Source organism: Solanum verrucosum, unplaced genomic scaffold, assembly GCF_900185275.1.
Source record: "Solanum verrucosum unplaced genomic scaffold, falcon-dt-bn FXZP01000072.1, whole genome shotgun sequence".
Taxonomy (NCBI): Eukaryota; Viridiplantae; Streptophyta; class Magnoliopsida; order Solanales; family Solanaceae; genus Solanum; species Solanum verrucosum.
Genome location: NW_026020208.1, coordinates 948,332 through 962,780, shown reverse-complemented (window position 1 = coordinate 962,780; position 14,449 = coordinate 948,332). Strand labels below are relative to the sequence as shown.

At 29.5% G+C, this 14,449-nt stretch overlaps 2 protein-coding genes across 3 annotated transcripts; both read left to right on the top strand.

Moving 5' to 3' along the window:
* The first annotated feature begins 982 nt into the window (after window positions 1–982).
* LOC125830158 (protein PIN-LIKES 7-like) lies at window positions 983–7,562 on the top strand. Of its 2 annotated transcripts, XM_049509357.1 has the most exons (10): window positions 983–1,129; window positions 1,311–1,390; window positions 2,401–2,525; window positions 3,097–3,218; window positions 3,557–3,724; window positions 4,755–4,847; window positions 4,960–5,060; window positions 5,187–5,239; window positions 6,523–6,708; window positions 7,427–7,562. In XM_049509357.1, exons 1-10 carry the CDS (start codon window positions 995–997, stop codon window positions 7,549–7,551), a joined length of 1,188 nt encoding a protein of 395 aa, XP_049365314.1. In that variant the 5' UTR covers window positions 983–994; the 3' UTR covers window positions 7,552–7,562. The 2 variants fall into 2 exon arrangements, with proteins under 2 accessions (XP_049365314.1, XP_049365315.1); XM_049509358.1 differs by lacking the exon at window positions 1,311–1,390 and having other exon boundaries at window positions 1,021–1,129.
* A 4,522-nt stretch (window positions 7,563–12,084) lies between these two features.
* LOC125830152 (amino acid transporter AVT3B) lies at window positions 12,085–13,839 on the top strand. Its single transcript, XM_049509351.1, has one exon. It carries the CDS (start codon window positions 12,127–12,129, stop codon window positions 13,408–13,410), a length of 1,284 nt encoding a protein of 427 aa, XP_049365308.1. The 5' UTR covers window positions 12,085–12,126; the 3' UTR covers window positions 13,411–13,839.
* The last annotated feature ends 610 nt before the right edge of the window (window positions 13,840–14,449 follow it).

The following is a 14,449-nucleotide window of genomic DNA, read 5'->3' as shown; positions in this document are numbered from 1 at the left end:
ATATATATATATATTTGAGAAAAAACGATAGATTTCACGTGAGGTAGTGATTATGATTTCTAATTTTTTTTTCTTATTTGCTTACCTAAACATATGTATCATAAATAAATTAAAGAATGTTTTCTTGGGATTTTAATTAAATTCATTTATTTTGTTCGAAGTTGATTTATTTCACTAATTGTGTTATACTTTTACTAAAAAACTTATTTCAACTTTTAACTAATTATATTATATTTTTTAGGGAAAAAGATCTTAAATATATTCGAACTTTGACCGAAATTGCTATAACGATATCAAACTTTGGAAATGACCTTTTACCCCCGCACTATTTAATAGTGTATTTTAAAAGTATATATGTGTCCACGTGGACATCCAATTTTTTGCATAATTATAAATAGTAATGTGTCCACGTGGGCACATATATACCTTTAAAATACATTATTAAATAGTGTAGGGGGGTAAAAGGTCCTCCATAAAGTTTGGTATCGTAACAACAATTTCGGCCAAAATTGGAGTATTTTTCAAACCTTTTTCCCTAATTTTTATTGAAATTATACTTTCTAACTTTAATTTTCAACTACACAAAAATAATAAAGTATTTGATGTTACTTTACACCTTATATGGAGTACTTTGTTAGTGGAGAGACGCATATTATATTATAATTGATCTATTTTCAATTAGTCATAAGCACATATGCTCCACTTAATTAAAAATAAATAAAAAATAGCATAAGTGCATAAGTGCTACATTATTTTTGTCCCTTTCAATAAAATTACACTTAATTATTCTGAATTTATTTATTCTAAATTCTAAATTCACACTTATTCTTTTGTATAGCCTTAGTTTAGGGTTTTGTCCATTCTATTAATTTTCTTTTTCTTGGTTTTAATGATTTTTTTTGATTTTTTTTCAGGATATCGCATTTTATCTTTCGATAACGATAATTATATTGTTAGAATTTTCTAACAAATTAAGAAGAAAAGAAGAAGAAAGATGGGGTTTTGGACATTATTTGAGGTGGCATCTATGCCAATATTACAAATGCTTCTTATAAGTGTTTTAGGTGCTTTAATGGCAACTAATTATTTCAATATTCTTCACTCTGATACTCGAAAGTCCCTTAACAAAGTAAGATAATTTTTTTCATTATTTTTCCAAGTATAATATATAAATATGTTAATATTACTTGTAAAATAGTTCATGCACCAAGAAACTATATAATTAGTTATGAAATTTATTAGTAACTAATTAATCTGTCGCTAAAAAGTTTTTAGCTAATTAATTTTTTTAATAATCTCTGTATATGTAGATTGTGTTCGTGGTATTTACACCCTGCATAACGTTTGCAAGTTTGACTAAGACTGTCACCTTGGACGACATCATCTCATGGTACTATCAAATACTTCTAATCGTGTTTCAATTTATATAACATAGTTGATTTTAAAAAAATAAAGGAAAAAGGTCGTCTGAAATATATACGAATTTTGATCGAAATTGTTGTAACAATATTGAATTTTGGAAAGGACCTCTTACCCCACTGTACTATTTAATAGTGTATTTTAAAGGTATATATGTTCCCACGCGGACATCATAAATATTGCTTTATTATAAATAATAATGTGTCCACATGGGTACATATATACCTTTAAAATACACTATTAAATAGTGCAGGGGGTAAAAGGTCATCCATAAAGTTTGATATCGTAACAACAATTTCGACCAAAGTTGAAGTATTTTTCAGACCCTTTTCCCAAAAAATAATGATATTTTTTTTTATTTATGTTTTAACTCGTTAACTTAAATATCATGCATGTTATATTTATGATCACGAGATTTAAAAATATTCTGATATATTATATATATTTTCATTTAAAATTATAGGATTCAAAAATCATCTTCTTTTTTTTAAAACTGAGTTTGATCAAACTTTGACACATAATATTGAAACGGAGGAAATATCAACACTCAGAGCTTGTTTGGTATGAGGGATAAGTGATAATTATTTTGAAATTAATTTTTGAATGATTTTATCATATATTTGATTGTGATAAAATTGCGAGATTAGTTATCTCAGGATCGTAGTGTTATTTTTATCCCAAATTAAATGTAAGATAATAATTTTGAAATAACTAATCTCGAAATAACTTGTTCCCCAACCAAACAAGCACTCACTATATTATTATGCGTTTATATATGAGAAATGTCGGTAGAAAATATTAAAAAAAATTAGTGTTAGAGTAATATTTGTTCTCAATAATATTGGATTGAGATGTATTTAAATGAAACGTCATAAGTAGCATAAATTTATATAAATAAGTCCAAATTTATACAATATAAACAGTGAAAATTTATATAGTTGACCTGAGCTGAATCTAAACTTGTTGATTATGATGTATCAGGTGGTTTATGCCCATTAATATAGGGCTAACTTTTTTAGTTGGAGGAATTCTTGGATGGCTAGTTGTAAAAATACTTAAGCCAGAGGTACATTTAGAGGGACTTATTATTGCTACATGCTCAACAGGTACACATAATTTATATATATATAATCTTCCGTTCCACTTTACGTGACACTATTACGATTATTTAAATGAACAAGTAGTTTTTTCTTTGATGATTATGTTCACTTTTTAGTACATTTTTATATTTTGAATTATTAGTTATATATACTAATTTATAGTAATTTCTTTGTTCCACTTTATGTGTCTTAGCTAGTTACTATTTGGAGAGTCAAATGATGCTTTCTTTGATCACAATTTTCATAAATACTCTCTCTTTTTTGAATTGTTATAGCTATTGAATTTACATTATTCTTTATGTAATTAATTTTTAAATATGCAAATTCTATTGCAAAAAGATTGAAGAATATATTTATGTTTGAATTCACACTGAAAATTAGTTAGTGTGACATCCTCGTATATACTCCGAATCAGGTCACACAAATTAAAACAGAAAAAGTAGAATTTTTGAAATTTATAAATTTTATTAAAAGATCTCAAAGATTTCATGTTCAAAATTTAAATTCACGCAAAATATTAGTAGTTATTTTGACCCTCGTATTCTGAAAGATGTCACCTCTAATTATGTTAAAACAGGTAATTTGGGAAACCTTCTATTGCTAGTAATTCCAGCAATTTGCAAAGAGGATGGCAGCCCATTTGGTGATCATGGAATTTGTGCTTCTGTTGGTCTTTCTTATGTCTCTTTCTCTATGGCAGTAAGTTCTTATAATAAAGCTTAATTAATTAACTTTTTTCACGGTCGATCGAGTTCATCGCAGGAATTTGTATAGAGCAATTTATTTCTTCTATGTAACTTACGGATTACTATATTGAAGCGAAATTTATTTTGTGTACACTCAAAAGATAGAGTGTATGCAGAAGTTGGGACCTTATAAATATAAAAATGTTGTTTTCAAAGGACCCTCGGCTCGAACCGATCTAACTAGCCATGATATATATCACCATTTTATAACTTTTAGTGTTATACTTGCTAGGGTTAAATTATTTTAATTTTGTGATTTACTAGTAGTAATTTTGTTGATTTAATTAACAGGTAGGTGGTTTCTACATATGGACATACACATACCACTTAATAAGAAGTTCCTCTGTGAAATTTAAAGCAATAAAAGCAGAAAATGCATTGAAGAAACCAAATATGGATTTGGTAGATGCAAATGAGAAATCTCACCTTCTTCAACATGATGATACTGAAAATCAAATGGTAAGTTAGTGTTTATATTTTTACTTTTTCGCTCGGTATCTAGTGTCAATATTAGAGTCGATCTGATTAAATTCAAATTCACACATTGCATGACTCATTTGTGAATCGAAATTTGAGACCTTTAATTAAAGATAGAAGGATCCAATTCCATCACTCTACAACTAATAGTGATGCATGGTTATGCTAATTTCACATAATATCATCCAACTTTATATATTTACAATATAACAACAATTTATAAACTGAAAAACCATTTTTATTTTATCAAAAATAATTGAGTTTCACCCATTATTAAACTTCACCTATTACTTTCATCGTTTCAATTTATGTTGTGATGTTTGATTAGGCAACACAGAGTTTAAAAAAAACTTTTAAAATAAGTTGTAAACGTTTGTGCGACCGTAAATTATGGAGTACAATGAGAAGTATAGTGTTTTTTTTTTTTAATTTCTAAATACGTATGAGATGCTTTTGGGGAATAAAATACAGTAGTATTTTTCGGACACAGTGAAGTAATTGAACTTTACTCACTATAACAATTAATTTAAATTTTGTTTGTTTCACAGGATAATTTTATATCATTATTATCATAATTCATATCAGGTAAAGTTCAGTAACTTTAGCGTTAGTAAAAAATAGCTTGTCACTTTATGCAGTAGCAAAAAAAATTATAGCGAGTAAAGTTCAAATCGAATCCCTTTCTTTTCGTACCTTTTCTTAATTCACTATTATTACTAATAACAAGGACTCAAAATAGCATTGAATATCATTATTCCAACAGCTAAGCTCTTCTTTGGTCTAAAGATACAAATTTTCAATTCCTAATTACTGTGATACGTAAAATATAATACTAAAAAATAATCATAATCAAAATACTGGAAAGAAAAAAGTAGGAGATGAGCGGATAAATAAGCATTATTAGATATAGCAAGCCAATTTCGTCATTGCATATTTCATTTTCGTTTGAAAAATCGTTAGTAAATAAATTCACAATTTTCTGATTTATCCTATCATATTTTTAACTTTATAGATCAAAGTATGTGAAGTATCATCATGGAGCAAAATAGCAAGGACTTTGAACAAAATTGTGGAGGAACTATTAGCACCTCCAACAATTGCAGCAGTAAGTTTTGTTTTTTTAAAAAAACAAAATATTATCACTTCATTTTTTTATTTTATTTTTTTAACAAAGAAATTTACCCTTTTTAATTTATGACCTTGATTGATAAATTCAGATTTTAGGACTTATATTTGGTTCAATAACATGGTTGAAAAACCTTATTATTGGTAGCAATGCTCCCCTTAGAGTTATTCAAGAGACTGTCAAATTACTTGGGTATGTATTATAATATATTTATATAATATCTCCATCCTTTTATTTAAATTGATAAAATCAAAAAAAAAATTGGCAATAATGTGATTGCTCCAAATTAATAGTCATTTTACCTTCCTCTCAATGCAGGGATGGAACAATTCCATGTATCACTCTTATACTAGGGGGTAACCTAACCCAAGGTAATTAAAAGAAAAAATATATAAATGTGTCTTTTAACTTGATATCATTTGATATTTATGTCTTTCAATTTTGAGTATACTTAAATAGACACTTTGTATAAAGTTGAACAAGTAGATACACGTATATCCTACGTGACAATTCACGTCCTATATGCGACATCCTACATGACGTCCGACGTGTATTATGTCACGCAGGATACGTGTATCTATTTGTTTAACTTTATACAAGTTTAAATGTTTAGTTATGTACATCAAGAGTTGGAGGACATGTAGATGTCAGCTTAGGCTAAATTAAAGGACATACGCATGATATTTTACCTATCGTAAAGGCATAATACATAAATGTGCCCTTTAACTTGGTTTCAATTGACATTTATGACCTTTAACTTTGAATGTGTACAAATAGACACTTAAACTTGTGTAAAATTAAACAAATAAACATATACATAGAGCTGTCAAAAAGGGTCGGCGCAGCCCCACCCGGCCCAAGCCTCGCGGGTCAAGGAATTTGAAGGGCTAGGGCGGGCCGGCCCTTCGGCCTAAAAATACTCAATCCAACCCAATCCTAGAAGGGTCGAGGATTGGGGCGGGCTAGCCCCTTTTTTTTTTCTCTTTTTTTTTTTTTTTTTTTCTTTTCAAACTTTTAATTCTATAACATCAATAAAATGAGAAGATTTTCAAATCAAATATGGCAAACAATGGTGTTGTTTCAATAACACTAGCAAAAATTTAGTGTAATTAGCATGTATCTCGCATACCAGATACGCGAGTGAGATAAGAGAGTGACAAGCAAGATGGGAGGGAGGCGAGAGCGTAAGATTTGTATATGTATCCTAAATACATGCGAATCTACTTGGATAGTGTGTATCTAGAACAAATTAACCTAATTTTGAGTCCATATATTCCGAGATACATGTATCTGGGTACGAAGATTCATAATAATACAACATAGCGTGTATTCAAATAATTAGATTATATAATAGTGAGATGATTATGTAAATTATTCTTAAATAAAAAGTTTTGGCCCATGGGCCGACCTAGCCCAGTCCCAATCAAGCCTCAAGGGCCAAGAACTTATATGGACCGGGCTTATAAGCCCTAGTTTTAAATGAGCTTGAAAAATCCTATCCCAATCCTACCCCAATAACGGGTAGGACTGGACCGGCCCCATAAGCTAAGCCCATTTTGACGGCTCTACATATACATTTGATATAAAATTTGATGTGACAATTTGCATCCTACGTAACCTAATAATTATTATTTTCTGCCAATTAACTTGACAGGATTGAAGAAGGCAAAACTGAAACCAATGATCATTATAGCAGTGGTGTGTGTGAGATATATTATTAGTCCTCTCTTAGGAATTCTTGTTCTTAAAGCTGCTTCCAAATTTGGATTCCTTGCAGCAGATCCGCTTTACAAATTTGTGCTCATGATTCAATATACATTGCCACCTGCCATGAATATCGGTACGTTTCAACTTATATACACTGACAATATAAATAAATTTATTCCTTATTCATTAGAGGCTGATGTACAATATACATGCAATACAAGTTTAACAAACTTTAGTAATTTTACCTCAACCATGTATAATATATTGTTGTAAGTAGGGCGGAGTTAGCTGAGGGTTCGTGAGTTCAGTCGAATCCAGTAGCTTTTTCTAGACTCTATATTTGTACTAGAAATTAAATAAATATATACATGTATATTAACTTGTCAACCCCTTAATAAAATTGATTGACGATTCCGTGGTAAGGAGGAAGCCGTGGAAATGCTTTCCACACTAATGTTGTGGGTTTGAACCCCTATCACCCCCACCCCCTCCCAAACTCCTAATCCTAGCTTCTTCTCTGGACTTGTAAGAACAATAATGACACAATTATTTATATCACCATCGATCGTTAGAAATTATAAATCTTATATTCTGAATCAATTTTTAGTTTCATATAATTTAACATGTTACCGTAGGTTGAAAATGGTGAATTGGTTATAATTATGATTAAAATGGTTGTAGGAACAATGACACATACGATTATTTATTCCGCTATTGCTTATTAGAATTTATGAATTTCAAATTTTGAATATATAATTGAACATGTTATTATAGGTTATCAGTCTTATTTTCTACATAATGATTGAGAATGGTGAAGTGATTGATTATAATTATGATTAAAATAATTGCAGGAACAATGACACAATTATTTGATGTGGCACAAGAAGAGTGTTCAGTCCTTTTTCTGTGGACTTATTTGGCTGCAGCATTTGCACTTACAATTTGGTCCACTATATTCATGTGGCTTTTGTTCTAACAAATATTGTATGATATTATTAATCAATAGTCGATGCATCGCACCAAACGGGTTAGACATGTGGTTAATGTATTAAACGAGATAAGACATGTGGATACTGAATACTAGTGTGCAATTATTATTATTTATATATTTTTTTATTTTCCCAATTTTAATTTTTTCGATATTAGTTTTAGCTCAAGTATTTTTCAATTTTAGTTAGAAGTTTTAAGTTCCAAAATTATAGCACAACATGAAGTACATATATACTAATGGTATCAAAGAAGGTAGAAGCAGTGCTTCAGTCTAGTCATTTATCCCTTGATACCATTAAAAGTAGGGCAAATTACAGAAATCACATACTTTTAAGGCAAAATTACACTTTATCCCTTAAAAGTTTATAATTACAGAAATCCCTCATTTTCGCGCATCAGATTAGTGTATCAGCGCATATATTATTGTATCTCGCGCATCAGATTAATGTATCAACGCTTATATTATTGAATCTCGCGTATGTATCAGCACTTATATAACTCTGATACATTAATCTGATACGCGAGATACAATAATATAAGCGCTGATACATTACTCTGATGCGCGAGATACAATAATATAAGCGTTGATACACTAATATGATACGCGAAAATGAGGGATTTTGGAGATTTGTAAAACTTATAGGGGATAATGGTAATAAGTAAACTAAAAAGTGGGATTTCTGTAATTTTTCCTTAAAAGTATATACATAATTTGATGACATCAAGGAGGAAGAGACAGTGTTTCAGTAAAAAAGACTGTTCAATTACTGTTTGATACCATCAGAGTATATAGATACCATTAGAGTGTATATATACTCCGATAGTTTCAAGGATGAAGAAACAGTGGTTCAGTGAATTGAACAAGGGGACACTCGGATAAATAATTTGAGAAGTGTGTGTGTGTCCAATCAAAATAAATATATTGAATTGAATCTAATTTAAGGAAATACTTTGTCTTACGAGTCCAATTTATATACTTTTCCCTTTTATATAGTGACTAAATATTAACAAGTGGTCCAAATTGCTAAGTCCCATTAGTGTAAGAACCCACTCCATGAACATAACAGGCCTGGGCTTAAACAACACAACAGAAAGCCCAACTCATACCTAACACTTTGTTTGGATGGTCGTATTTTATTGTACTGTATCATCTTGATAAATACAATAATTAGACAGACTATATCATAATCTATCTTTATATAATGTCTCACATAGCAATTTGATGACAAACTTTTTAAAAAAGTAAGGTACAGAGTAAAGTTATTAGAAATGGGTAAGCGAGAATGAAATAGGATTATATGATTATTCGAGAATAAACAAAGATAAAATGAGAAGAAAAATAAGGTGATAATATAATAAAATAATATTTTTTCTAAAGTGGAGCCTTGACATAATTGATTATAAATTATCATTTATTGGCTTCTATAGCCATTATACGTTGCATATTTTGATTTGTCCATCTGTTATGTAAAGAAAAAGACCTGCACAAATTATTGATCATGTTCTATTTTCACATGTTAGAAATCATGGATTCATAGTCAATTCAGCGGACAAGATTTGCCTACTTTTATTTTGTAACCTTTTTGTCGGCTCATTCGATAGAGCGTATAAAAATAGTATTAAATAAATTATATTTGTAATATTGAGATTAGTTATGTTGATACTATTTTCTATGTATGGATTGATTTGGTATACTCATGTGTTAATAGCTCATGCTTATTTATGTGTTAACAACCTATGTACTGTTAACACCATAATTTATTATGTATTAGTCGTATAATACTGAATCTAATATATACATTAATTATACATAGATTAAAAGTTCTATAAAAAAGAATTAAATAATTTCATGACTAATACATGTATTCTCTAATACATTTTATCTAACAATCCCTTATTGTTGTATATATTTCTTTTGAGGGGATGGTTCATTGACAATAATCTTTTTACTCTAATAAAGATATTTTATCTTTTCAAATTTTATTTATAAAATTATACGGAGTATATTATTTTTATATTTTATGTGGCTAATAATTTTGTTTGAACCTACAAAAGATTTGGTTGAAGTTCTAGTGGAGTCATGTTTGACAGGTTTCAGTCTCTCATTTGATGATACTTTCACTTACCATAAAAATAGTCAATAAATGATAAAGCAGGGCAAACTTTATACCACAAGTTACAAATTTGGTTCACTTTTTTTTTTTTGGCTAATAATTTTGGTTCACGCTTATTTTTTTAATGTTAAAGAAATTGACTTACAACTACAATAAATTTATTAAGTGGAGTTTGAAAAGAGTAGACTATACTTATTTTTATTTTGAGAAGATAAAAAGACTATTTGTTATAAGACTCTTGGTCATAAACGAATGAAAAGGCAAATGAGGCATGTGAATTCGTGATTTTCACATAAAATTAGATATTTGATGTATATATTTTTAAGAATTGATAATGAATTATTTGATGACACTTATAATACAAGAAAGCTAAATGATGATACTTGATTGAATGTTAAGTTATTTATTCGAGAATTATGAATTAATTTTCACTTAATACATTTTTTCCTTCTTTCTTTTTTGCCAAATATATTGTTTGTCATGTTTTTGGCTTGAAAATATCTTTATTATTGTATTTTTGACTCAAAATGGCCTTCAACTATCAAACTGGCTCAAAAATACCCTTCTTGTGAATGATTGTTTCAAAACTAGGAAAAATGGATCAAGTTTTCTCTATAAACCCGAATCATTTGCATATCTTCTTTTAATTTATCCAAATCATCTATGTCCCACTTCTCGCATCTTAACCTATATGGAGGTGACTCCTACCTTATGTCGAATATCTTTATTCCTAATCTTATATGTCTATAAATCTATCTCAACATTCTCATCTTTAATTTGCTACTATCATCTCTTGAGTATGAAAATTATTGACTGGTCAACACTTTGACGCATAGAGTATGATTGCTCTAACCACTACTTTGTAGAACTTATCTTTAAGTCAGTTTGGTGAAATATTCTTGTCATACAAAACACTAAATATATGTCTCCATTTCATCCGCCCCGTTTTATACGATGCATGGCATTTTTATAGTATCATTGACTAATGAGTAATTTTTGAACAAAAAACATTAATGATATCAATACAATATATATATACTAATTTAGTATCAATTAAGCGATATTATCAGTCGTAGTGATATCAATACAGTATATACCACAAAACACGTCATGTTTATTTAACACTATATATATATATATATATATATATATATATATACTAATTTAGTATCAATTAAGCGATATTATCAATCATAGTGATATCAATACGGTATATACCACAAAACACGTCATGTTTATTTAATACTATATATGGTATTTAATACATGGACAAAATGAGATCCATTAGGTATTGTTAGGTAGAATACCTATCGCATTTTTAATTTCACTAAAAGTTAACAAGTGTCTTATGATTTAATGTGATATATGAATATACATAAATACATTAAAGGATGAGACCCTTTTTAATAGAATATTTTTCTATTGCTAAATTTGAATCTTAAATTAAAAAAAATTAGTTGGTAGACGATTATTTGCAAATGGATAACTTATTGATAATTTTAGATATCAAAAACATTATTATATCTTCCTTCCTTATCAGCCACAAAACAAAAAGAGCAATTTTTTTAAAAAAACTTCTTTTTGCAAACATTTTTTTTTTTTAATTAAAATAAGATACGTCTACCATCGATATTTTCTTGAATATTTCTTTATTCAAACAAACATCTAAAAAAAAAAAAAAAAAAAAGAGACGTGTTCGAACTTTTTATCTCTAATACAAAGAAATCTAAAATAACAAAACATCTTATGGGTCATTTGAAAAGCGACATAAAATAAATAAAGATATTTTATGTTTTGGATATCTTTCGAATTTATTTTAGTGGACGTTTAATCATGTTTCATGTTTCATTGTGAAATTTTTTAAATTTTTTTTTTTTTGTTTTTCTAAATAAAAAATAATATTTAAAAACTGAAATTATATATGATCATGAGTACAAATTAAATTCGTTTTCGACTTTTTTAAAGTAATTTGAAATGAAAAAAATGAAAATATAAGTTTGTTATTTTTCAAATTTTTGAAAATTTTAGAATTCTACTTCAAGTTGAATTCCTACCTTTCATGATTAAACGCATTTTTCAAAATAAAGGTAAAATTAATCCCAAAATATTTTTCGAAAACTATTATTTTTCTCTCATGTATCAATCGATACCTTATCGTCCCCTTTCAAGTTTTTGTCGTTTTTGAAAAGTTCCCTTCAATTTTTATTTTCCTATTTTGATAAGATAACCTACAGCTCACCAACTACCCCAAATTTTCCTAAGAAAAAAACTTCTTGAAACCTTCATATTCTCTCTAATCTCCTGAATTTTCAAAAAAAATAATCCAATTTTTTTTCAAAACCCTACAACCAATTCCAAATTTGAAAAAATCTTGAATAAAAGATTTGATTTTTATCTAATTTTTGCCCGTAAAATTGTGATTCTTGATTTTTGATCATAGTATCCATATGGGGTTTGAAAAAGATAAAGCAAGTTCATCCTCTCATGTTTTACAAATCCCAAGAGAAGATACACCATTATTATCCAAGAATCATCAACATCTTTCTTCACCTTCAAAGACATTTGCTAATGTATTCATAGCCATAGTTGGAGCAGGGGTTCTTGGTCTTCCATATACATTCAAGAGAACAGGATGGGTAATGGGTGCTCTTATGTTATTTACAGTTGCATTTTTAACTTACCATTGTATGATGCTTCTTGTTTATTCTAGAAGAAAAATTGAATCCCATCTCAAGATTTCACAAATTTCATCTTTTGGTGATTTGGGGTTTGCTGTTTGTGGACCTTTTGGTAGGTTTGCTGTTGATGCTATGATTGTTCTGTCACAAGCTGGTTTTTGTATTAGTTACATAATTTTCATAGCAAATACTTTAGCATATTGTTTTAATTACTCTAAAACTAATCCAAATCCTAAAATCTTTGGGTTTCCACCTAAAGCTGTGTATATTTGGAGCTGTTTCCCTTTCCAGTTGGGATTGAATTCAATTCCTACTCTTACCCTTTTAGCCCCTTTGAGTATTTTTGCTGATGTTGTTGAATTAGGAGCTATGGGGGTTGTGATGGTTAAAGATGTGATGATTTATGTAAAGAGTAGTCATGTTCTTGAAGCTTTTGGTGGATTTAGTGTGTTTTTCTATGGTCTTGGTGTAGCTGTTTATGCTTTTGAAGGTGTTGGAATGGTATTGCCTTTGGAAGCTGAGACAAAAGATAAGGCAAAATTTGGGAAAATCTTGGGCTTTTCAATGGCTTTGATATCTCTAATGTATGGTGCTTTTGGTGTATTGGGATATTTCGCTTTTGGTGAAGATACAAAGGATATAATTACGACGAATCTTGGACAAGGATTGCTTAGCAGCCTAGTTCAAATTGGTCTTTGCATAAACTTGTTCTTTACTTTCCCTCTGATGATGAATCCAGTTTACGAAGTAGTTGAAAGGAGGTTTTGTGAAGGGAGGTACTGTGTTTGGATAAGATGGATTATGGTTTTGTTAGTGACGATTGTGGCGTTGTTTGTGCCAAATTTTGCTGATTTCTTGTCATTGGTTGGGAGTAGTGTGTGCATAATTCTTGGCTTTGTGTTGCCTGCTTTGTTTCATCTGATTGTGTTCAAAGATGAGCTAAGATGGCATAGTTTGGCTTGTGATGGTGCAATTATTGTAGTGGCTGCTGTTTTTTCAGTCTATGGAACCTACTCTTCATTGCTGGAGATATTTGTTGGAGCCAAGGAATAAATTGTTTGTCTTCCTTTTTAATGTACAAGTTCAAGAGAAAGTTAAGTGTGTTTGGGCGAGAGTATACTAAGATGGCCGACCCTCGGAAGTCCTTGTGTTGCATCCCTCAGTCTCTCTACTTTCACTAGGTAGGGGTAAGGTTTGCATACACCAAACCCCACCTGTGATATTGCTATGGATATATTATTATTGTTGTTGTTTATCACGCATTATGGTTGTCCGTTTATTTTTCGTCCTTCCTACCATTTGTAAATTTGCTTCCATGTAAGGCCATTGATAATAGGCTTGGTACAACTATGGAGGTTGTGTGAGGAAGATGATCATGTCTACTTAGTATTCACATTGCAAATGGTCATAATTTGCTCAAATGGCCATTTGGTTCTCTTCTTAGTACTATTTATATAATAATACTATATTATGTTTTGAGAATTGTCCTAAATGTGTTTATTTATTTTTAGTTTAAGTTGCGACTCTTGATACAACTTGCTTGGGATTGAGGCATAGTCTTATATTTATTTTTGATGAAGTTGTGCCTCTTGGATAGTAAGTATGGATATATCTGACCTCGACTTGCTTGAGATTGATGCGTAATTGTTGTTATAGTGAAGTTGGTGCCGAATTTTGTTGATTTCCTCTCATTAGGCGATAATGAAGTTGACTCTTGAACAATGAGAATTCATATTGCCGATTTTAACTTATTTCGAATTGAGACATAGTTATCGTCGCTCTTATTCACTCCAAAATAAGAATCGTTTGTTGCTAACTATCATGTAAAGAGAACGCTCTTTAGGTCTAACTTGGCTCCAAAATCAGCTTGTCGAGAATTGTTTAAGATCATATAAAGAGATAAGAATTCAGAACATATACTTACTAGAATGCCAACATTGATGGTGTTGGCTACAATAACATGTCATGATTTACAGTTAAATTGACATGAGGTAACCACTTTTAATGGTACTATTTAAAATATAGCCACATTTACAACACAATTTAGTTACTCAGCCTTCTTCTGTTGTGCTTCTTCTTTACTCTTCCCTAT